Raw genomic sequence first — 25158 nt, forward strand, 5'->3', positions numbered from 1 at the left:
TCTCCCCCTAGACCTTCATCTAGCCACAGTGGTGGTCATACATGAAGCTGGGAAACCACCAGAGGACTGCGGGTCCTATCGCCCCATATCACTCCTTAATATTGAAACAAAAATCTTGGCCACGATTCTCGCACGTCGCCTGCTAAGCGTAAATCTTTCGTTGGTGCACCAAGACCAATCTGGCTTTATGCCCAAACGTGCCACCAGTCTCAATTTGCGCCGTCTAGCTAATTGGATGGATACAGTAAGGGGTTGTGACACTCCCCATTTTCTTCTCTCGCTTGATGCAGAGAAAGCGTTTGACACGATCCACTGGCCCTTCATGTGGCATACTCTGGAAGCAATGGGATTTGGCCGGGTTTTCTTGGGTGGCTCACGTTATTGTTTAATGCACCTGAGGCGCGAGTACGGGGCAATGGCACTCTCTCTGCCAATTGGCCAATACAACGAGGCACCAGAAAAGGCTGCCCCTCTCTCCTTTATTATTTGCCCTCATACTGGAACCCCTAGCATGTGTGGTTCATTCCCGACCTGACCTAGGTGGCTTCCTTGGTGCTCCCGGTTGGCTGGAGAAGGAACGCATATGGTTATATGCAGACGATATTCTGCTCTATGTCACGCGGCCTGCTGACACCCTGCCCCGTCTTCTCCACATCTTTGAGGAATATGGCAGCTACGCTAGCTACAAGATTAACTGGACTAAGTCCACCCTCTATCCAGTAAGCGGAGGTCCCACATCTTACACTTATCCCAGCTGCCTACGGCTGGGCGAGGAGGGCTTTCTTTATTTGGGCCTATATATTACCACGGATACCGTCCTTCGAGTGGAACGCAATATACGACGGGTGTTGCTGACTTTTCAAGCAGATGGGAAACGATGGAGGAAATTACCTCTCACTGTCATGGGCAGAGCCGCCATGTATAAAATGGTGACTCTCCCTCAGCTTCTTTATTTTCTTCAGAACACTTATCACAAACTACCTGATACGATTTTTGCTTCTCTTGATAGTGAGTTGCGCCCCCTCCTCTGGGATGGAGCTCACCCACAAATAGCTCTGCAGACCCTGCAACGGAAGCCGTGCCAGATATCAGAGCCTACGACATGGAGGCTCAACTTATCGTTATTAATGAGTGGATTCATGCACCAAGAGATCATCCGGCATATCGACTGGAACGGCTTCAATTCCATGAACGCTCCCACCTATACTACCTATATGGGTGTGCGGGCACGGCGCGACTCCTTCCCGCTACCCATTGGGTGATAGAGGCCTGGAAACTTGCTGGGAAGTTGATAAGATGGGAAGGGAAATCTATACGGGCGACCCCATTATGGGAGAGAGCTCATCTGCGTGAGATCAGAAAGCTGAAGGATTTCAAACAATGGGACCTCTTTGGCATTTCCAAAATAGGAGACCTCCTGGAGCGAGGCTCCCTGACCTCCTTCTCAATCCTTCAATCCAAATACCAAATGCATAATTTCCAAGCCTATGCGTACCTTAGGCTTCGTCATGCGCGGCGAGTGGAGGGGTTGGACAACAGGGCGCTGCCGGAATACGCTCCCCTTGAGAGCAGACTCCTTCAGGAGGAGATCCAGATGCAGGCGATTTCGCTGACATACAATACACAGCTCAACAATATGCCAGTGGGAACTCACCACAGGACCCCTTGAGGATATAGACTGGGAAGCGGCCCTCATGCATCCACTTGAGGTGGAGATCAGATTAAGATTGCGGCTCATCCAATATAAGATCCTGCATAGGGTCTATTATGATAGGGAACGATTGCACAGCATTGGGAGGGTGGAGGACCCTGCATGCCTCAGATGCCACAAGGAACATGGTACATACATTCACACCCTTTGGGAATGCGCCCACGTCCAGCCCTACTGACATAAAATAGTGGGCAAACTAAATAAAATACTTGGGGCAACAATTGAGATGGATGTGAAATTCCTGCTATTGGGTATTCCCACTGATGTCTATCTTCCTCGATATGTGCTCTTACTCGTTAATCTGGGGTTGGTGGTGGCGAAACAGGACATAGCGAGGTACTGGGGTGCACAACACCTTCCTACACTTACAGAATGGAAATCCAATATGGATTTATACATGGCTGCGGAAAAAGTAGTTTATAAGGCGAGGGGCTGCCCACGTAAATTTAGGAAAATTAGCTCCCCGTGGCTAAAGTACTACAAGATCGATTTAGATGTAGAACTAGGAGCCTTTACACTATCTCATGCGAAGGCTGGTTCTGGCTCATGAGAATTGCTTTCCCGCCCTGTGATTGCAAACAGACGTTTTGGCAGAATGGTCCTATGTATAAGTCGGTTTGTCACTGCTGATATTCATGAACGATTTCTTTTGATCAACCCTGCTGCAGGATTTGCCAATCAATGCAGTACCTCCATGCCTAAGGTTGATCATACACCTTGTTTTGATGACTTCTTATCCCACCTGTCAGTAGTATTGTTATTAAATTGTATAAAAATAATAATAAAGTTATTAAAAAAAAGAAAATGCTTTCTCACAGAGAGATAGGCTCCTATGAATGTGTATACCTGTAAAGCACAGCTAGTTTGTTTTCTAACTCTAGAGGAGTTCTATTAGTGAAAATCAATATCTTGCAGAATCTGAGCCACACATTATACATATTCTGAAGAGTAACATGCTGGATATTAAGGGGCAGATTTTCAAGCCCCTTGCAACACTTTTGCGCCGCTGTTGCATCACTTGTGTGACGCAGCAATGGCATAAAAAATGCTACCAATTTAGGGAGATGCATCACATTTTAAAGCCCTGCATCACATTATACCTGCCTCAGGTATAATGTGATGCAGGGCTTTAAAATTTGATGCATTCATGTGAAACTCCAGCATTACATCACTTTTGTGCCAACAGATGTGTCAGAATTTCTGACACACCTGGTACTCCTTGTGCCATGGAGCACTGTATTGTAAATACAGGGCATCCGTGGTAGCGCAAGGACATTTGGCACTGGCGCAAGGAAACTAACGCATATATGCAGATGCATAAGAGTTGGGTTTCCGAATATAAATCTGTGTTTCCTTACAAGTTGTTTGTATAGTTGTTGTAGATGTAGCAGGTAGAAGAGATACTTCATTTTTTGATATTCCCAACTGGGAAATAAAAACATCAATTGGACTTGCTGTATGTAGTGAGTAGAGACAGGTAACTACTCAGGATCCCACATGGCCTACTTTGTAAAACCGGCATATGATGTGGTTTTATGATATCTATTGACACAAATCTCTTGTTTTTGCAATCAGCAAGAGGTGGTAGAAGAAGAGTTCTGGTACCTTTAACAGCCTGAATAGGCACAAAAACAAATTATTCCTTGTCCGTAATTTTCTCCCTGACCGGTTCACAAATCAGAGGATGCTGGTGTTTCCTTCACTTATCCAGTAGTGATGCATTTTAGTTGGTTGTTGCTTTAAAGACTCAGTTTCGGTGAAGCAGTTAAGCATTCATTGAAATTAAATAGTGCTTTTTCTGCCACTGTGCTGGGACTGTTGAGGTCCGATTCCTACATTTTAACCCCCAAAAGGATCTCTTTGAGAGTCTGTCTACCTTGGGATTATCTAGGCAGATTGTTTAGTACTCCTTGGACCCCTTATAGCTGATGGACCCAACTGAGACCTGAGCCTAATACTCTTGCTGTTAAAAACTTCTTTAGGTCTCAATTTTCCCTTTCCACTACCAGGGTATTTCCTAATATTAACTGTAGATGTTTGACATCTTTCCTTTGGATGGGATTGGGCTTGAGTAGCGTGCATAATGACTCAGCTACTATTTTGTATGCAGGAGTGGGACAATTCTGTCACACGCTAAACTCATGCGAGTGAGAGACAAAATCTGTGCAACAATCTTTCTCCATGATGTACTTTTGTACCCTCAGTTTAACTCCTTCACTGCTAGGTCTTTTCCCCACCCGGTGCTGAGCCTTTTTATGGCTATTTAGGGTAATTTGCACTCAGGCCCCCATAACGTTTAGTTTACATAAGGTACTCATGCCAAATGTACACCCTTGTTTTCCAACATCCTGAGAATTCTGAAGGTACCCAGTGTTCACATATTCTCCAGGAGAGGACCGGGAAATTAACTGAAATACAGCTACATTTTGTTTTTATGGCAAAATTGGGAAAAAAATGCTGCAGAAGAGTCTGTTTTTTTGTCCTGCAAATGGTATCAGCAAAGGGTGCTGGTGCTAAAGTAAACATCTTCCAAGCTTTCAGGAACAGGCAGACTTTTATCACAAAACCAACATTTTCTACACAGTTTTGACATTTAACTGGGACATATTCTATTTTCTGTGCTTGCAACCTTCTTCCAGTTAGTGGTAGAAATGGGTGTGAAACCAATAATTGATACTGGAAAGCTATACAAATCTAAAAGGGAGACACAATTCTGAACTCAGCAAGGTGTCACTTGTGTAGATCCTTTAATGTTTTCCTATAGAAAAAAAAAACAGTTGAAATAAATTAAATATTGAAATTGAGTTGAAACAAAGAGCCATTTGTGCATACATTTTCACCTTTGAAAGCAATATAATGGTATGTCTGCGGGACCCTTCTGGTTGCGGGGATATGTGAAGCTTATAGGTACACCAAGAACCCGAGGAACCTAGAGACAATAACTCAGCTGCATCTTGCCATGTTATATTATTGTGCATCAGGTGTACAGCAATTATTTTGAGTAAATTATAAAGAGTGAAAAATAGGTATCAAGGAAGCCTATGTATTTTCAAAATGGAAACAAGATACAGAGTTTGCACATCTCTGGATTTGTGGGTATCCATAGTAGCATGTTAATTAGAGTGCATTTTTCTAAATTACTTTTTTTTAAACACTGTCTTATATTTGAAAAGCAGAAATGCATAGAAGGACAATTGGTAACAAAACTTTTTCAACTATTCGGTATTCACCTTAAACTCCACAAAAAAGGTACCTCACTTGTGTGGGTAGGCCTGGTTCCCACAAAAGTAAATGGGCCAAAATGCAATGTGGACACATCATATGTTTGTACCGAAAACTGACCCTTTTTTTCAAATGTGCCTAGCTGAGGATTTGGGGCAGTAGCTCAGCCAGCATTAAGGGAAACCTAGAAAATCTGTACATTTTGAAAACTAGACACCGAGGAAATCCAGGATGGGGTGACTTATGTGGCTCTCGCCAAGTTATGTTACCCAGAATCACTTGGAAACCTAAAAGTTTACTAAAACACATTTTCCTCACATTTCTGTGATGGAAAGTTCTGCCATCTGTGTGGATCTGCAAACTTCCACCCACCCAGCGCTCCCCCAAGTCTCCTGATAAAAATAGTACCTTACTTCTGTAGGTAGCCCCAGTGCCTGCCACAGTAAGCGTCTCAAATCACAACATGGACACATCACATTTTTCCACTGAATAATGTACCTTTCTTTTTACAGTGTGCCATGCTGTTTATTTTGGGCCCTAAGCTTAGCTGGCATAAAGCTAAACCTAGTAACTCTGTACATGTTTGAAAACTAGACACCCAGGGAAATCCACGATAGGGTGACTTGTGTGGCTTTCACTGGTTTTGTTACCAAAATCCATTACAATTCTGGAATTTTGTAAAAAAAACAACAACAGTTTTGTCTTCATTTCTGTGATATAAAGTTCTAGAAACTGCAGGTATCCAGAAAGTTCTATGCTGCCTGCATTTCCCAAAGTCACCCGATAAACAGAGTACCTTGCTTGTGTGGGTAGGCCTAGTGTGCATGACAGAGAATGGCCAAAAACATATTGCAGAGACTTCAAAATTAGCTATCACAAAGGCCCTTTTTTGCAAGAAGGTCACCAGCATTATTGGTCCCAGGCTTGGTGGGAATATGGGGAAATCAACCAAACCCAGATATTTCTGAAACCTAGACACCTGGGGGAGTCCAGGGAGGTGTGGCTAGTGTGGATCCCCCAAAGTTTACTTTCACAGAATCTCCTGCAAACCTCAAATTTAGGTAAATAAAATCAAGTTTTGCCCACATGTCTCCCGATAAAAATTCGGCCTCACTTGTGTGGGTGAGCCAAGTGCCCACAACAGGGAAGGGACAAAAATGTATTGTGGAGGCATCAAAAAGATCAATCACAAAACGACCTGTGTTTTTGGTCCCGGATTCGGTAACCATCTAAAGAAACATACCAAATCCAGATATTTCTGAAAACTATACACCCCTCAGAGTCAAGGGATGTGTTGCTTGCATGAATCCCCCAATGTTGTTCTACCCAGAATCCCCTGCAAACCTCAAATTTAGTTAATAAAATTACATTTTCCTTACATTTCTGTGTGGGATCACTGCCCCAGTACAAATCTCCTACCACCCACCATTCCCCTCAATCTCCTTAGTAAAATATTACCTCATTTCCCATTGTGGGAGCTTGTTCATGGGAGGCCCACAGGGGGATCTCCAGCACTTCCCCCCTGAACTGGGACAGGTCCTAATGAGTATGTCCTCAGCATGTGAGCGCCATGGCTGAGGATGTAACTGTTATGCCCTTTGGACCCAAGCAATTAAGAACTTTGATCTGCTGACACAATTTATAACCAGTCTTCTTTACAGTGTTGTGGTCATTTAATCACTAATAAGGATTGACTTAGGGCTACTTGCACAAACCATTAGTGGAGTTGCAAATGGCCCAATTCACACAATCGGTCTATTCCCAGTCACAAAAATGCTTAGCAACGGGCATTTTGACTACAAAGTGGAATGCTACATACAAAGGTGTTGTGAATGGAATACTGTCACAAAACATTTGCAATTTACAGCTAATTGAAAGCTGTTAGGAATCCATTTGCAAATGTGAAGGTGTCACTAAGAGACCCCTGTCCCCTTTGGTAATGGTTGAAAAAAAGTTTTTTAAGGGGAGGCAGTGGTCTAAGGGACCACTTACACTACCTAGATTTTCACTCGGATCAAAAGAGAGTCAGTGGGACATCGTGTCAAAGGCATGCAGCATTGTGGAGCCTTGCTCGGCCTTCCCTTGCTGGAGGATAGCAGCTTCCAAATAGGGACTAAGTCCAATGGTAAAACCTTGAACCAGGGAAGGGGATACATCTTTCTGCCTGGTGAAGCACTCTCTAGTGGAGCATAATCCAGGTTGGTCCCACTGAGAGCAGATTGCTGACAAAAAGTTTATCCAGCACATCTTGATGATGTTACAAAAAGTTTGAAGGACCCTAATGGACCTTGTTAAGAAGGAAATAAGTTGACCTAGATGGTTTTCCTAGTTTTGTGCTGCTTCAGCATAGCTCACATTTCTTTGAAGTCTGTTGGCTACTTGTGCTATAGCCACCAAGGGTTTAGTGGAGATTCTCTCAGAATGTTGTTTTGATATAACTAATGTGTTTTGTTATGAGTACCTCCTCTCAAATAGTAACCCCATTTTTAAAAGACATGTTCACAAAGTGGTGATTCCCTACATTGGAACATTGATCAGATTTCGAGTGAATCTAATAGCACTCATATGGTTCTGATTCAAGTTTTGAGTATTTTTGTGATACTCATAATTTCATTGACAAAAAACAAAAAAGAAAAAGCCCAAAACCAAGAGTGTTCAAAGAATGAATATCAAGAGCATGTTTTTGAAGGACTTTTATAAAAATTCTATTCATTTTATTGTCAGAAACACCATTGCTGTATCTGTTTCAGTTAAGATGATGGGACATGTTGCACACCTGATAACATTATGCTTTGCAAACAGTATGCTAAATATGTATAATCTTGACTCAGCTGACAGCAAAGAGTAACAGAATTTTTAATGAGGTTTGAGCAAACACAAAACAAACCGTTTTCGGTTCCTCAATAATTTTCCATTTAGATTACTTTATTATAAAAATAGGTGCACACACAGAAGGCGTAGATTTTGAAACTTCACATTATTAAAAATGGCATCATTTTCTGAGCTGAAAGAGCTCCATGATCGACACTTGGATGCGACTGCGTTGGTGACTGAATATTTGGCAAAGGATTCTGCCTTCCTCGATGATGTGATAACACGGATATTTCCTTCGTTCAACAAAATCTTCACCTCAGGTCTGTTTTTAATATCTCCTGTCATCCCAGCTGAGGGTGGGGAAAAATATTGCGGTTGACAAATATGTAATCTATGTTTATGCATTGAATTCTTGCTTTTGGTGCCTCAGTTGTTTAATCGGTTCTGGTTGTTCAAAGACAAGAATGATCAATATATGTAAATGCAAATTGATGTAGCTACTGAAGTCAAAAGGATTAATAGACACATGACAGAAAGATCAAATTACATTTTTGTACTTGGGGCAAAAAACACATTGATAATGAAAAGTACATTGTAATTTATATACGTATTTACCATTCATCCACAGATTTTTGTTCATTGTGCATTGAAAAGCAAGATGAATGTCAAGAATGTCATTTATTTTGTAAATTTTGAGTCTGGAGAATCAAAATAAAATACAGGAGGCTGTTTCTACAACCCAATATGAAAAATGCACTAGATGGGACCTTAAAATATTAATGATACTAACATTCTGATGCCTCATGAATGAAATAAGCAAATATATTTCCCTGGTTCTTTTAATGAATCTTGTATATCTCAGTATTTCATGATAATACAATTATGAGCATATGTGCACAGTTTCATATATTCTAGCAGTGGAGGCTGGTGCATAGGGGCGAGATGGGCGTCGCCCTCCCACCCTGGGGGACCAAAAAAATGCCTGATGAAAAACACTGAGCAGCTAGGAATAAATTGTGCTGGCTGCTAGTGGTCAGTGAACAAACATGTACAAAAATGGGGTTTTCTTTAGGGGGTGTGGGGGTATGGCCTCCCTTTGCTCTGCTCTGCAGTGTCTCTGCACATGCTTTTGGCTGGGTGAAGATTTCTTCGACCTAGAGCCAGAAAGCAGGGCAGTGATGACACACTGGTGGGTGCAGCCTATTGCTAACTAGCAGAATAGCATGTCAATTTTGGGCGTTATTCCCTTGGCCCAGGGCGGAGCTGGAGGCCCTCCATTAATTCCAATGGCCGAGGGTGGAGCATTCCGGCAGGTTTAGAGTTTGTGGGGGTGTGGCAGTGGCCTTTGTCTCCTCCACCAGACCCAGCAGCAGTTGTTGTTGTTCAAGTGATTGGTTTGTTGAGGTCTGGGGGAGGAGTCGATTCGAAATCGAAAGACACAATTCCAGATTTTTCCAGTTTGGGCTTCTGCTTGCATGCTCTCACATTGCCACGCTCTGCACTGCTGCAGTCCACGAGGAGCTCCGAGCCTTGATTGACTCGAGAACAAGAACATCCAGCATCGATCGAGGCAGCCTGTAATTTGATTTCATTCATTGTCATCATCCACGTTAAACACGGCCCGGGTAAGTGAAGTCGACTCGACTTTAAATAAAGTTAAAGTCTGTCTCAGTCTCAGAGTGAAAGTGAAAGTGACTGAGTGAGAACAGAAGAGAAGCGAAGGGCTGGGTATCTGATCTTAGGCTCTAATTTACTTATCTATTTGGAGGTTTTGCAAAGCGCTGCATCTTGACTTTCCGGAATTTCGGAGTGCTAAAATTAAGACATGTAATACATATTTAAAACATGCGCAGCGCAGGGCATAGCCTTATTACCCAAGAGCAGCACGGTCAGGAGTACAAGGCTGGCTCCCCCTTAATAAATGCGCCATAATAATGCTCCGGACCGTCATTGAATTCGGCCTCAGTCTCCTGTCCTGAGATGGAGGCTCGCAGGCTGCCCAACGGTTACATAGGCCGTGTCCGGCGTCGTGACACTGCTCCTGAACATTTACTCAAGGCCCCTACAAACACTACAGGGAAAGAAAACTTGTCGAAAAAGACTGGATGAGCGGGATATTTTTTGTGTGTGTGTGTGCAGTTTTATATAGCGCGAAGTCGACCCGAAGGTATTGGAGCGCTTTACATGATGAGCACCAGTTAAGTTACACAAGGACACATGACACATCATTGTTTTGATAGTGGCATGGAGATTAAGTGATTTGCCCAGAATCACAGGATGTTGATCCGAAGCCGAGACTCGAACCTGGTTCCCCAGCGCCAGAGCCAGCTCTGGCCTTTAGGTGTTTTCTGTCCTCAGACCTCTCGTATATTCTTGTACTTCTTCCCACTACTCTTATTGGCCTAGTTCTTTTTCGTTTATTATTTATTTGCAGTATTTTTTTCAGCGTGTACTCAGCCCAAGGGCACTGGAGGGTCCTTTTCACCAGCACCAATTGCATTACACAAAGTCCTAACTTTACTACTCCTAAACTGAGAAAAAACCTAACTTTAAGACTTTTGGTATTCACAGAAGGCATTTAGGAGTCCTAAAGTTAGGACCCCTAACGTCTGTGAATACCGAAATGAGTAAGTGCCTTCTGTGAATGTCAACATGGTAGTAAGTTTAGGATTTTGTCTTTAGTTAGTTCTGTGAATCGGGCCCTTAGTGTCTTAAAATAAACCGCAGAGTTAAAATTGAACTACATTATTTTAAATAATGAAAAACATAAAACATATTTTTTAATGTTTAAAAAATTTTCTTAAACAACATGTTTTGTTTTATTATGAATTATTTTAACATTTTATAATTTAATAATTTAAAGTAAAGTATAATTGAATTACTTTAAATTAATTCTATACCTAACTTGTCATAAGTAATAATACAATATATAAAAAACAGAGGCAGATTTACAAGCCCTTTGCAACACTTTTGCACGGCCTTTCATTCACTTATGTGATTCAGCGGCGGTGTAAAAAAGCGGCCAATTTCCAACATGACTCATCTAGACAGATGTGTCATGTTGTAAAGCCCTGCGTCACATTATACCTGCGTCAGGAATATGTATGTAGGGTGGGTGTTCCCACACAGGAAAGCCTTGTGAAAGTGATGCAGTGAAATCTACAAGATTTCATTGTTCCACTTCAAGGACACCACAGCGTCAAAACCTTATGTCTGCTTCAAGCAGAGTGACGCAGTACAATAAGTATAGACCTCAACATGCATTACTGGAGTTGCATTGTGCTTGCGACATGACTCAAGCAATGCATGACTTTTGGGCCAGCAGATGTGTCAGAATTTCTGATGCATCTGTCAATCCTTTTGCCATGGTGCACCGTATTATAAATACGACGCATCTATGGTGGTGCAAGGGTGTCACAGGCTGGTGCGGAAACATTGACACATCACTACAGATGTGTCAGTTCCTTGTAAATCTGCCCCAAAATATTTTAACTTTATGTAGGATTTTTTTGTCTTCTATACTTCAGAAAAATAATGGTCATTTAATATATTTGACTAGAAGGAGTACCTTTCCAACAAACTGTTTGTCTCTCTACCGATTTTAGTATTTAGTATAGGGAGTGCCACCAGCTTTCTGTCGAAGCCCTCTATTGATGGAAAGCTACCTGTCATTGCACGATGGAATAGGGGCTGTCTTAGTAAGCACCTTACACAGCCCACCCTATTTAGAGCATACTGTCTGAGGCCTTTTTTTCTGTTTCCCACTGCCAGGTAAAACCAGGTGGTGGGGCTAGAAAAACAAATATTGACTTCGTACCCAGAGGAAACACTCCCTGGATACACGGTTAAGTATTTTTTTGTTTGTTTTTGTTATGCTCCGGTGACTCACTGTGTGTGATGCTCTGCATATTCTGGCATGCATGGGACCTGTGGACATTGAGCAATGGTTCAAGGCACCATAAAGACAGCAGACGCACAAAGACACAAAGAATGATGAGGGGAATTCCTGAAGTTTGTCTAACCACCAACAATCCCTCAGGGTAGTATTCTGACCCATTGTTCTTTTGCCCATCATCAGTCCAGTCCTAGCAATATGCAAATTAGTCTTGGTACTGCTTCAATATGAAAAGTCCATCCCAAATTGTAAAGACACCCCCTCTCTGAAATGGAACATGAGAAACGGATGAAAGGTTTCAGCCTGATTGGGCCTCATCATTTGGGTGTAGGTTGGTTCCAGGTGCATAGTGAGCAAGGGTCACTTCGCCGCTTAGTCAGTCAAGGTATGCTTTATTCGAATATTATTCATAAAAGAAAGAACATTTACAATAAAAAATTCATACAGAATAAAAAGGAATTAAATTGAAATCGGTATATACAAAGCATACATATGTCATGTACATCACCATAACATATAGTTCATCGAGAATAAAGAGTTAAAAAAGGGTTTTTAAAAAAAGATAAAACATTAGAGAGAATAGTCAGAAGACTAGCAGTCTCTCCTAAATCACGAGAGTAGTCAAATGACTAGCAATATCTGTCTGATTGTCCACGCCCAGCCTAAATATTTTGCAGTGGCCACTGTGATCCATGGCAAAGTATTAGTACGTATTATACGCAAGGCCACACTGCCACTAGTTGTTCCTAAATTTTTACACATCGGAGACAACCAGTAACGCCTTGGAGCCGCGTAAAACCTGCAGACAAATAAAAAGTGTCCAATAGTCTCCCTGTCTGCACCACAGGCAGGACATCCATCACATAAACCCCCTGCCCACTTAGATGTCAAAGATTTGAGGGGAAGAGCGCCTACTCTCAGTTGGAAAAGGAGCTTTCTTTCCAGGGGCCTCGTTATGATGTCCCAATAGGGTTCCAGACAGGGATACATCTTAACCTCAAGAAAGTCTGCAGTCATGGAACCAGCACACAAACTGCTCCAGTTCCGTCTTGCAACCGACTCCCAATATGTAATCTTTAAGGCAATTTTAGATGGAAAAGATGCTCCCGCCGGATCATCCCAAAGTGTGCGCAAGCCAAGACTACACAGAGATGTCCTAAGTGCCTTTAGCCAATCTATTTTATGGAAAGCATCTGACCTTATGATATCTAGAAAACCCTCTACATAGTGAGAAAGGGCAGGAGTTGTCCATATCCTGCGCCAATACAGAATAGGGCGCAGTTGTGCCAAATCCGAGATTGCTTTCCGGCCCAGATCGTAATTAAGAGGCAACAATGGGGTACTTTTAGGTAGACCTGTTATTGCCCTAAAAAATTTATTTTCTGAAATTTGAAGGGCAGCAACCTTCTCAAAGCCCCAAAGCTCTGCACCATATAAGGCGGAGCCTATAGCTTTAGCTTCGTACACCTGTAAGACTGGTTTTATAGGTTTGGTCAATGATTTTCTATGTTCTGAGGAAATAGCACCTGTCAATTGTCTGTGCCTAAGTGTAGCTAAATCAGTGTGATGTCGCCAATTTTACTCGGTGGAAATATGCATGCCCAAATATGTGAAGGTATTTACTACTTCCAACGGGCGATCATTCAAAATAATTTTTGTTTTAAAGCTACAGTGAGGATTGAATGTCATTAACTTTGTTTTGGCAGTGTTAATTTCTAATCCATATTCCCTACAGAATTCATCAAAAATGGATAAGGCACGCTGGAGTCCACTTGGAGTCTTAGATAGGATGAGCGTGTCATCAGCGAACATTAAAATGGGAATTTTGGTCCCAGCTAAAAAAGGGCCGTCCACTTGGGCAGAAGTCATTCGGGCTACAACATCATTAATGTATTGGGTGAAAAGAACAGGAGCCATCGAGCAACCCTGCCGCACTCCCCTTTCGACAGGAAAGTCCGAGGTTACCGAGCCGTGTCCTCCCCACTGGATTCTGGCATAGTTAGATTCGTGCAATCTCATAATCAAAGACAATAAATCGCTTGGAAGTCCCTGTTTATTTAATACCAGCCATAGCTTAGAACGGGGAACGAGGTCAAATGCGGCCCGTAGATCGACAAAGGCAGCATACAAGCTGCCTTTGCCCAGCGTCACTGTCTTCCATTGAATTAGAGTAAAGCGGAATGCCTGGTCTACCGTACTTGTGGACCGTCGGAAGCCAGCCTGGAATTGTGAGAGAGCATTGGTCTCATCCACCCATTCCAGGAGCCTGTTGACAATCACACGTCCCACGACCTTCTGGATGGTATCAATAAGGCTTATTGGCCTATAATTGCCTGGCAGGGATCGATCGCCTTTCTTGAAAATTGGGATAATGACTGCACCCTGCCAAGTTTTTGGGACCGTAGCACCGAGGGCAATAGCGTTGATAAGAAGGAGAATATACTGGCACCAATGATCCTTATCATTTACAAATAAGTCTGCTGGGACACCGTCGAGACCAGGCGCACGGCCACGAGCAACCGTGTTCAGGGCCGTCATGATTTCATCTATATCGAAGAGATTCACTTTGGGAAGGTCTAACCTAAGGTCCTCAGCCGTGCTATCACTATTATTATTTGGGGCGGCATACTGATTTTTGAAAAATTTTATCCATTCCTCTTCAGGCACATTGTTATTTGGGGGCTCTGGAAGACCTGTTTTACCCCATCTAACAATATGCCAGAATAACCGGGAGTCCCTACTATCACTGGCTGCCTTTAGCTCCATCCAGTGATGTTCATCCCAATCTTTTTTGGCCTTTGATATACTTGTTTTATAATTCTTTCTAGCGGCCTGAATTAGAATAGATTGCCCCCCCTTGATAGCTTCGCCCAGGATTAATCGTGATTTTCTACATTGTTCGTTATACCATTTGGCTGGCTTAGGGACGTAATTTTACAAAAGAGAGAGTTGTGTAAGCCTTCTACCTCTCCTAAGCCAGTCCCAAGTGAATTGAAAAGTTTTATATCCGATATTGCAGTGTCCACCCGAGAATTAATTTCTGTAATGGCCTGTTGGTTAATAGCTACCTTTTCCCACCTTAATCTCCGCATATCGTTTGTGGGGACGGCCCGAGGGGGGGCAGTCACAAAAAGACCAGACGATAAGGTGGTATAAAGCCACCATTTATGGGTAACACACAAAGGATTGTGATCGCTCTCTATCCTCTTCACAACCTCCATATCACACTTCGCCGCTTAGGGTTACATTTATTTTAAAAAAAATGCATGATAGGGAAAGGGCAGCAATGTGCCATATTCAAAAGAATTTCTGCTTCTGTCCTTGTGCTGCACAAAGCAATGAGGCAAATTACTCGGAATGCAGCACACATGGAAAGAGTAACAACAATAAATAAAACTATTTCTCCTCATTATGCCTCCCCTGAGAAGCATTGCCCTCTTACTATAAGGTCACTGTAACCGTTGCTTTTTAGTGAATTTCCAAGTTTTTTTTAAAGCTATTTACTCACCCCCAGGGCCCAGCAACACATTTAAGGGGAAGGGAGCATGTATCCCCCCTCCCTTGGCCGATGTAAAACCCGGGGACTCTATCTACATGGGTCCAGCTTCATGTGTGAAAGGAAGGGGCACTTAGGGTATTCTAATGCAACTGCCATGGTTTTTGACACATTCAATGATTTACCAACATCTCTGTGCGACTCTGCAGATGAGGTCCTTGGGTTCTGATGTGAACGTGAGACCCTGACTTGTCATGTTCTTCTGGAGAGGAAGTAAGCTATCCTTTTGAGTGCTGGGCCTAATATTCCAGCAGTGTGTAGCCTGGTGTTGAGTGTGTAGTGGGAGACAGTGTAGGAAGCAGCAGAGCGGCAGAGAGGGCAGGAGGAAGAGGTCAGAAGTCTGCCCATGGTCCAGGATGGTGCGTATGTCATCTGTGGCAACGATGAGCACTGTTTCGGTGCTGTGGTTGTTTCAGAATCATAATTGTGAGTCATCCAGGAGGTTTTTGCATTCTAAGGGGTCCTAATTGTGACTTTGGCTAGAGAAGGGAACAGAGAGAATGGTCGGTAGTTGCTGAGTACTGCAGGGTTGGCTATAGGTGTTTTTGAGGAGCGCAATGATTTCGTCAAGTTTACAGCTATCTGGGAAGGGGCTATTTTGTTCCAGGTTTGATGATGGAAGTGAGTGCAGCATTTATCGTGGCTCTTCCCAGGTTGCAGATATGGTGTGAGCCCCTGAGTGGACTGTCTTGATATTGCTGCAGTGTAATTGATAGATAGAGGGTTATCATGCTATCAGTTGGCAATCGTTGGTTGATGAGCTTAGCAGGCTGGAACGATTGACAGAGGTGACTCGGGTTTAAAGTTGCTGCAGATCTTGGTGGTATTTTCATGGAAGAAGTTGGAGAGGTCGTTATACATCATGGATGTATGCATGTAATGGGCATAGACTACCTATTGAATGTATGCCTGCCTGACAACTTATGTAACAGAGATCAATCATCTGCCATGCTTAACATGTTGTTATAAAGCCATCCAAGGCCACACAAATCAGGCCTTGTGTGTATTACTAGTAGTAGTAGTAGTAGTAGTAACTGATTTCTTTCCATAAAACATACATTCCATACAATATTTTATTCTATGAAAATAATCCAACAATTAATAAAGCATTAAAATCAAGTTCAATTGAATAAGTGCATCATGCATGTAAAATAATAGTTCCCTTGTCAAGTACAATCAATTTCAGTGCCATTATATGCATTTCTTTGGGCATCATAAAACAATTCATAGATCCTTTTTTAGGGTAAATTACTCCCACCTGATAACAATTGCAGGTGGGTTTCAACCTCGCATGGACACAATGAGGGCCAGTGGGTAACATGTCCAGATATCTGGCATGGAGAGCGCATGATCACTGCATGTGCTGTGTGTGCTGTGTCCTTATTGGCTGAGTGTTCCTAACTTCATGTAGAATCTAAATTAATGTTGTTTTGGGAATGCACAACCGTTTGTCCATGTGCGCTTTCTTAGGGGGCAATCTCCCTGGACCATGGTGTTGTTGCTGCCTATCTGTGGTATTCGTCTGGGTTTTTCCTGCTCATGTGTTTTTTCTGCTGGTTACGTGTGACCACATGCATGATATGTCAATCAGTTGCCTCAGGCCTAGGCCTAGGTCACTGAGTCTGCCTGATCACGTATTTCTGATTCTGTGTTGATGAAGAGGTTGTATTGTGTGTTCTGATTTCATTTTTGAAAACACATGTATCATTGAATTTATTTCCACGTCTTGACGCTCCATTCACATGGGTGAAGCAGACGGAAGCAGACGGACGCTGGCAGTACTGGTACCAATCTGAATGCCCGTATTGGCTCCTTTCCCTATTCCCCAACTGTGGTCGTCTCTCTACTTGGGAATCTAATATTTTAGCTTATATATGCTGCTCAAATGGGACGACAGGGATAGATAACTTTTCGTACTCATGAATTTGAAACATTGAGGAAGTACACTGCTGTGGGTTTTCTCTAGGACCTATATTGCGATGCTTCCATTTGGCAAATCTCTCTCATTCGCAATCATATTTTCCCTGAAGAAGTCCATTTATATGGATGAAATGTGTTGCCTGTCTTCATTGCATACATAGTATGCTCTGTAAAAACAATAAAATATAATAAAGACAAGAATCATATCCATGCTTTGTGTTATTGTTGTGGTGCATCTCTACATCTTATACTACTATTTGTAACCTATTCAGTGTATGCACCTTTGCAACAGGTGCCTGTTGTGTGTGTGCACAAAGTGCATACATATGTTTAAAACTGTACTTTCAGACAATGGGCTAGGAGCAGACTTTATGGTCTGCTGCTCTTTGCTCGACTGAAATATGTGTCATTGTGTCATTGACATCATTATTAAAAGCCATGTGTACCTTTAATTTTGACTTGTGAAATATAGTTGTTTTGTCTAAGAAGGGGATTGCACATGTAGTGACCCACAACAGATATGAATATGAGCCCAGTACGTTTTTTGGCCTGACGTCACGTGATACATATACAACATCCACATTGTGCTGTGCTGATACAGAAAGAGTGTGTCACCTTCATCCTGTGGATTGACGATGACACATCAAGCTTTTGCTTCTCGCATCTCACCTCCGTCGATAACACAACTAAGGTAGTTTGCAGATGGCCAAGCCTGGTCCCAGTATCTGGCCAAGGCTCCATCATGGTTGCCCTGAACTTTTGTATTTGTCCCGTTCAATTGTGGCCAAATAGCCCTGTTGTGCAGTTTATGTTTCTGACCAATACATTTCAGTTTATTCTTTAATAATTAATAACCCAAGGTCAACTTATTGGATTATTGACATTGTGGTAGTGTTTTGTTCATTTAATTAAGCTCTCGTTGTCACACCAGGTATATTACACGTTGCCTCTAAAGTTAAGCCTTACTGCTCTGTGCAGAGGTACCCAGGGGTGTGCAGAGGTTGATTTAGTTTAATTACTTCAAAAACATAATCAATAATCCATTTCTGTATATGTTTCTTACCAGGTGCTGTCAAAGGGGAGCTCCTGATTGAGCTGTCCTGTGGTCCTTACTTCCAATGGACCTTTCCAGCCTGTGACTACTTTTCAGACATCATTCTTGGTGGCTCAACTGATCAATGTGTTGCAGTGATTGAGAAGTGGCGGAGAAATGAGCCCGGAGCTTTGGACTGGAGTCATGTAGCAAAGGCACTTTGTGAGCTTCAGGGCAAAAGGTATGTATTCTGCACCTGATGATGTATTTCAAATGCCTACCTATGTTTACCTTGCCAGCAGTCCTAGCACCAAGGGCTTCAGGATTACTTTCTTGAAAGCAGTTGAAATTTTCTAGAGGTGAGCAGCAGGTTCATGCCATTTTTCTATTGTTGATACTAGAAATTTTTAGGGCACTCATAAAACAGTTTTCCATCTTTGAACCTGTAAGTGAGCAAGCATGAACTGTCTCTCACTTTTTCTTTAAATGCATCACATCAAATGGTGTGCAAAATCGTTTGCAATTCGGTAAATATGTATTAGATCGCACGGATGTTTACCAACTCATTCTGAATCACAAATAGGAGAAGTCGTGATTGGGCATCTCCTCTTTTTCTTATGATTATCAATGAGATGTATCACTGGTTTGTGACTGCAATTGTGGTAATATAAGTTTAAAAAGTTATCCATTTAAGAATTGTTTAGGTGTGCCTGCTTCTGTAAATGATATTCTAAAATGGGTTTTTGTTTACAACAGTAGCAGAGCTTTGAAAAACAAATCCCATTTTGGAATTCAACTAAATGGATGGTGGTATTTTGTACCCCATAAACGGTCATCCTTGTGTTTGGAGCCAGTCACTGGGAGTCACAAATTGTGCCCTACCTATTTACTAAACATTAGGCAGCTATTTACATACCCGATGTAACTAACAATTCTGCAATGTAACTATATTAGTACAAAGGTTTTATTGCAGCTAGTTCAAGAGAACTTGGTATCCAACCCCCGACCACTATTTGGGACCTATCAGTTTGTACAACATTCTCTCAGCTTATCAGCAAATATAAAAGAAGAAATGTCAACATTTTGACAAATATAAACTTATGATTGAGGAAAGAAAAGTTGAGATGAGAAGCATGTGAAGTTCTGGAGAGTTGAAATACTTGTTTTTTACTGAAGAAGTGAGGCAGATAGACTTTTTTTGTCACATAATTGGGTATCTCACTTTTCTGGTATCTTCAATCCATTAGGTAAAAAGGTAGAACATTCTCCAATGGATTGGCCTCAAGATCTATCTGTAGCCACCCAAGTTAGTCTATTTATCACAGTATCCAAGGTGGAGGAGGCGATGGCACAGGGGATTTGCTTGAAAGCGCCAGGCCCAGATGGTGTGCCCTTTGAGTTTTTTGCAAGCAACCCTAAAATGTGGGTACCACTGTTGATTTTTAAGTCAGATTTGAAGGCCAAGAAGGGTTCAATCCACTTGTTCTTCATGGATTTGTCCAGTGCCTTCGACACAGTTATCCGGGATACATTGTGGGCCATGATGAGAGGTATGGGTGTAGAGGTTGCACTAGTATCCCTTCTCCAGAGGTTTCACCTTAACACTACGGTCAACATAAGATATGGCACCCGAGGAGAAAAAACGGTGTCAATCGCAAAGGTTGACTGGATCTCAGACCGACAAGCCTACACACCGGTGCCTGACTTCCGTTTGTTGGGGTTGCTGTGGCTGCAAGGAGAGGCAGGGAAGTGGCAGGAAAGCAGCATTGAATGCCCCCATAGGGGGGCCATAGGCGAGCTTATCCGGTCATCGTGAGTGGAGGACCAGAGCCGCCCGCAAGAGCCCGCAAGAGACTGTGCCACTGCCGTTTGTGAGGCCGTTGAGAGGCAATTGTGGGGCCGTTGCGGAGGCTGCGGCATCTCTGCGGCTTGGACAACGGATTGGCAGCGAGATTGGCCATGAGAGAGGGGTGAGTCCAGGCTACACTTAGGCTCATGCAACACTGCTCGCTAGAGCTTGGACAGAGCTTGTGCCCCCTTGGGAGTGCCCAGCCCAATTTTAGGCACCTCCCGTCGAGGCAAAAAACACCAAACAAGCACTAAATAAACCTGAGCATAAGTCTCAGCATCAGCACAACCCAGCAACGTGAGCTGAGCATAAGCTCAATTAACATAGAGCAGCACCAGCAGGGGGCGGCCTCAGTTTTTGTCAGAGATTCTTGCTCTGCCGGCGCCGCCTCTGCCTGGAATGTCCTTACCACTGCCCAGGCATCGGCTGCTACGTTTTAGCTTTGTCAGCTTGGTTAGCTGGTGTACCCTCTCTCTCACAGCAACACCTTTCCCCCACCAGGCTGTTACCCGGTACCTGGGCTCTTGATACTCCTGACACCTGTCGGCATCCCCAGACCCTGCTGAGGCCACAATAACAGACAAGGCAAGGCGGGGAAGAGAAGAGGGGATCATGGGGGGAGGGGTGCCCAAGCGGCGGTGGTAGTAGCTACCAGTTGCCCACTGCGAGCCCAGTTCATAGCAGAAGCGGTTCAGCTAGGCCTGGGTATGTCTTGCAGGGCATCTGGTGTGTTCCCGCTTGGGACCTGGACTCACCCACAATCCCCAGCCCAGCTCAGAACCAGGAACCAGGAAATGGGAGCTGCTACAAAAGCTGCTAAAGCTGCAAAAGCAAGTCAAGCCTGCGATAAGATGAGCCAGTGACTGTTATTTTCTGGGGGGTCAAAGTTGGGGGTTCACTCCAGGGACTTTCTGGCTTCTGCAAAACACCCCTGGAGGAAAGGGGAGCAAAGATGCACAGTGACGCACAGAGGGCAGAGGGCGGGTGGCATCATTTTGACAGGTGATGCATTTGCTATTGAAGCCTTGCTGCCTGCTGACTCCTGCTGTCTCCTGCTGTTGACTGCTATTCGCGGCCTTCAGTCTTGAGCACTGGCTGTTAGCCGTTGGACACGGGGGACTGGTGCCACCATTTGGAGGATTACTTAAAGAACTTAAAGGACTTAAACTTTTTTTAAAATAAATATACAATTTAGTCAAATTTACAAATATAAAAAAGGGGTGCGAGCGAACTGCAAAGCCACAAAGCCAGAAAACCCCCAAAACATTAAAAGCAGTCACAGCAGTGCAAAACTTGAGGTCAGGATGTGTGCGTGGAGGGACTACATCTACAGATAACATCACTGAGCGCAAATGGAAGCCGAAAACATCTGCTGGCACAGTGGGCAAACCGCAGGCAAAAATTAGACCTGCTATACAGAAACCTGCCACTATAATTGAATTAATTTCAGATATTAAAAGGACAAGCAAGATAAACAACATAACTCCAGAAAACAAAATCTTAAAACATTGCCTTTACCAGCCAAAAATAGATACAAACTTTTGCTTCCTAAAAAAATGCAGGGGACACTCTTCTCTCAGGCCCTACACCAGCAATGGGCCTTTTGAGTCCCCTCCAGCCCCTACACCAAATGGAAAGTGGAGAGAGAGAAGGAAACAAAGATCAAAGTAGTAGGGCAGTGATTTCTGGTCTAATCAGTCCAGCCAGTCTTGTCAGTCTAACAACAATCCTACAGTGTCAAACTATCTACACCTCTCGGACGCCTCAGACCTTGGGGAAAAAACCCAATGATGAAGATGCGGAGATAAACCAGGAGTCGAACTCACAAAATGGGACTAGGGAAAAACGGAAAGTTACTACAGAAGGAATAGGCGTTTACAATCTTGATATAATAGACATCTCAAATGCTCCATCACCTAGGAGTATACTATGAAAGAAAGTCAAAGGAGGAAATTGTGTTATAACAGAGACATTAACAATTTCTGAGCTAAACAGCCCCAAAGTAAACCCGCAGGCAAGGAAAAGAACATACATGCCTGCAGATAAAATAGAAAAAACAAAAACAACAGTGGGTGAACCCAAAATCCTAAATCTGGGCTCAGAGCACAAAAAATTGCTTGCAACACCACCAACACAATATAACGCGCGATATCCCAACTCAGTGTAATGGAAGATAGCTAAGTCCTGGACAATTTCTCATACCTCGATAAGGAGGAATGTGAGCCTCTCTTCTAAACCTACTCACAGGATAACAGCAGGAATAACATTCCGACAGATATAAAAACAGAGGTGCAAATGGGCCACACTGCACATAATGCAGGGGAGGGGATTCAAGTAAAAGCAAACCTGTTGGGATGCATAACTAGCACATATGGAGATCAACACGAAGACACGCACCAATGAGATCATGGGAAAGCCTGCTAAAAACAGTGCAACTTCTGGTTGCGGCCCTGCAATACCAATCTGATAAATTAGTTGGGAATAAAATCAGAGAGAATCTGCAGGACGAATAACGGAAGCTGAACAAAAGGCACAACTGAAAAGAGCAGAAGGGATCCTGCGATAAATAGGAGGATGTCAAAATAATGCTGCCCTTCCGTATACAAAGCAACATACTGACTCTAAAGGGATAAGTGGAAGGAAACAATTGCCATATGGTTTTTACCAGAATATACCTCTAAAGGAAGGTATGATATCATGAATCGAGGCAATATACTACTTCTGCTATCCCACATTCCATCCTTAACTGAGATCAAGACAACTGACCTAGACTCGATAGAATTCATCAAATGCAAGGACTCCACGGCAGGAGAAAAAACGAGAGCAACATGGAGTTCATCTGCAATTGCACAATTGCATAAAATTCTAGAAAGCGTCATTTTCAAGCCCTGGGGGATAACTTTTATCCCATACATCAAGCCAGGATAGCCCGACCTGTTAATGCCAAAGCACACAAGGGAAAACGAGGTGACCGCAAACAGGCCTACTACATGGGTGCTGAAAGGAGCCATGGGGCAGCGTAAAATGAACAGGGAGCTCCCTCCAGCAGAACCTGAAACATATTATGATCCCATTACACTGCAGAATTGGGATTCTGATTTGAGATGGATCTCGAGAACAATAAATAACAATAACAAATATTGACAACTTCCATGTCCCCTGCAAAGGTCCGGCACGAAAGGGTCCAATGCGGATATGCTCATGGAATGTGAATGGATTGGCAAATAAATTAATGGATCTAGACTTAGTCACCCATATCAGGGCGTTTGATATTGTGGCGCTACAAGAGACCTGGCTGGTTGATCCTCCTCATATGCAATTATTCCTGCATTTCTATACAAGTGCACTAACAGGGGCAAAATACAGACATCTCGACTGAGGTCTGGTAATATATGTTGTACGTACAATCAATCTTATCGTCCATGAATTTGGTCCTACATCACCGGTAAACTTACTATCCCCAACATCAACACATGCAATGGACACCAACATTATATTAATACATGTTTACATTCAACCAAAACAGAAAAGCAAACCAGTAAAGGAAATGTGTAAGTTTGTAGAAAAGTGTATTAGAGAAGGGCCGACAGCTGACCTTATTATTACAGGCGACCTAAACTTAAATCTAATAGGTTCCTCCTTGGATAAATAAGTGTCCTTACAAAATACAATTTGGAACATCCCAATGCAAGGGAAACTTCATCCATGCAAACAAACTAAGGCTGCACAGTTGGCCCTGGAGGAACTGGAACATCTAAACTTAAGAGCACTAAACGGCAGATCAAGAGGCGACAATCCTTCTGTAACAACACACAGCTCAACAAGAACAAACTCAATACTGGACTATACTTTTGTCTCCTAGAAGTGTTCCACCAAATTATCTCATTTCAGTTGCGCGACAAAGGAGATAGCAATCACCGGCCACAAGAAATCGAGCTCAGAACAATTGTTCCTATGTTCATGCGGTGCCGGGCTCCTCAAGGATCAGATTTCACCATTGACCTTAAAAGAATCAAACTCAGGACTGCCACAGATTGCAGAATAATGGAACCGGCAAAATAACACTTTGATTTGAGGGCTTGACAAGATGAAGTCAGGAAATGGGAACATTTCACTCAAACTATGGCAGTTTATGCTACTAAGATCAAACCTCAAACCCAGCAGAGATTCGGTGGAGTGAAGACCATATCACAAACCACTAAGAAAGAAATCAAGCTTACTAAGAACTCCATCTATTGCTCATTGAGACAGGGATACAAACAGAGAAGCAGAGAACGACCTCTGGGCAAAACTACATGCCGACATTAAACAAAATAACAGTGTGAGTTTTTGGAGAACCATAAACCAATTTATTTATCATAACCATGATGGGATCTCTGGGAGTTTTGTGTAAAGGGGAAATAATTCTTGGGATGTATCAGAAGGTCATACCATCAGAATGGTGTGTGCAACAAGTAACCAGACCACACTTGGGAAATCTGGAGAAGACTTCTTAACTGAGGATTCACCAACGAGCCAAATTAAGATCATTAAATTAAAAGGAAAATAGGCAAGGGCAGGAGAAGGGGCACCCAGCCCAAATGGAATACCACCGGTTCTCTACAAGCAAGAGTCAACCGTTTGGGCTGAAGTGCTAGAACCACTGTTTAGGGAAATAAGGATGACAAACATCTTGCCAGACTCTTGGAGAGGATCGATTATTTCACCAATTTACAAGTCAGGGGAAAGGTCAACTCCACAGAACTATCGGCTAATGGCTTTAATGGACAACCAGGCAAAAAAAAATTGCTGGAACGCTACTAGAGGAGCTTGAGGCATGGACGAAAGATAAATCCGCAATCCCATGAAACCAGACTAGATTTGCGAAAGAGATCGCGACAACTACACACATAATAACAATGGCAATGCTTTTTGATAAGGCTGAGAGTGCAAGGAGGCCCCTGCATCTATGTTTTATCGATTATAAAGCAACCTTTGATCACGCTAATCGTAACAGACTATGGCCCAAACTGCTTCGCTGGGAGCTCCCCCAGTGCCTTTTAAACGTGCAGATAAACCTGCATACCGACACTTGGGTTCAGATTAAACTGGGCGATGGATCATTCCTGTCGAGATGCAAATTAACAGACAAAGGGCTTAAACAAGGATGTGTTTTAGC

The 25158-nt window shown here is 43.0% G+C and overlaps 1 protein-coding gene across 1 annotated transcript in view; it reads left to right on the plus strand.

The window, feature by feature from the left end:
• The first annotated feature begins 7919 nt into the window (after window positions 1–7919).
• Window positions 7920–25158, plus strand: part of LOC146829823 (nicotinamide N-methyltransferase-like) — a 64935-nt gene continuing 47696 nt past the window's right edge. Inside the window, exons 1-2 of the mRNA XM_085606737.1 lie at window positions 7920–8067; window positions 18185–18392. Of these exons, the coding sequence (XP_085462863.1) occupies window positions 7920–8067; window positions 18185–18392 (356 nt within the window). The remainder of the gene's footprint in view (window positions 8068–18184; window positions 18393–25158) is intronic.

The sequence above is a fragment of the Triturus cristatus genome, chromosome 5_2 (assembly GCF_964204655.1).
Source record: "Triturus cristatus chromosome 5_2, aTriCri1.1, whole genome shotgun sequence".
Classification (NCBI taxonomy): Eukaryota; Metazoa; Chordata; class Amphibia; order Caudata; family Salamandridae; genus Triturus; species Triturus cristatus.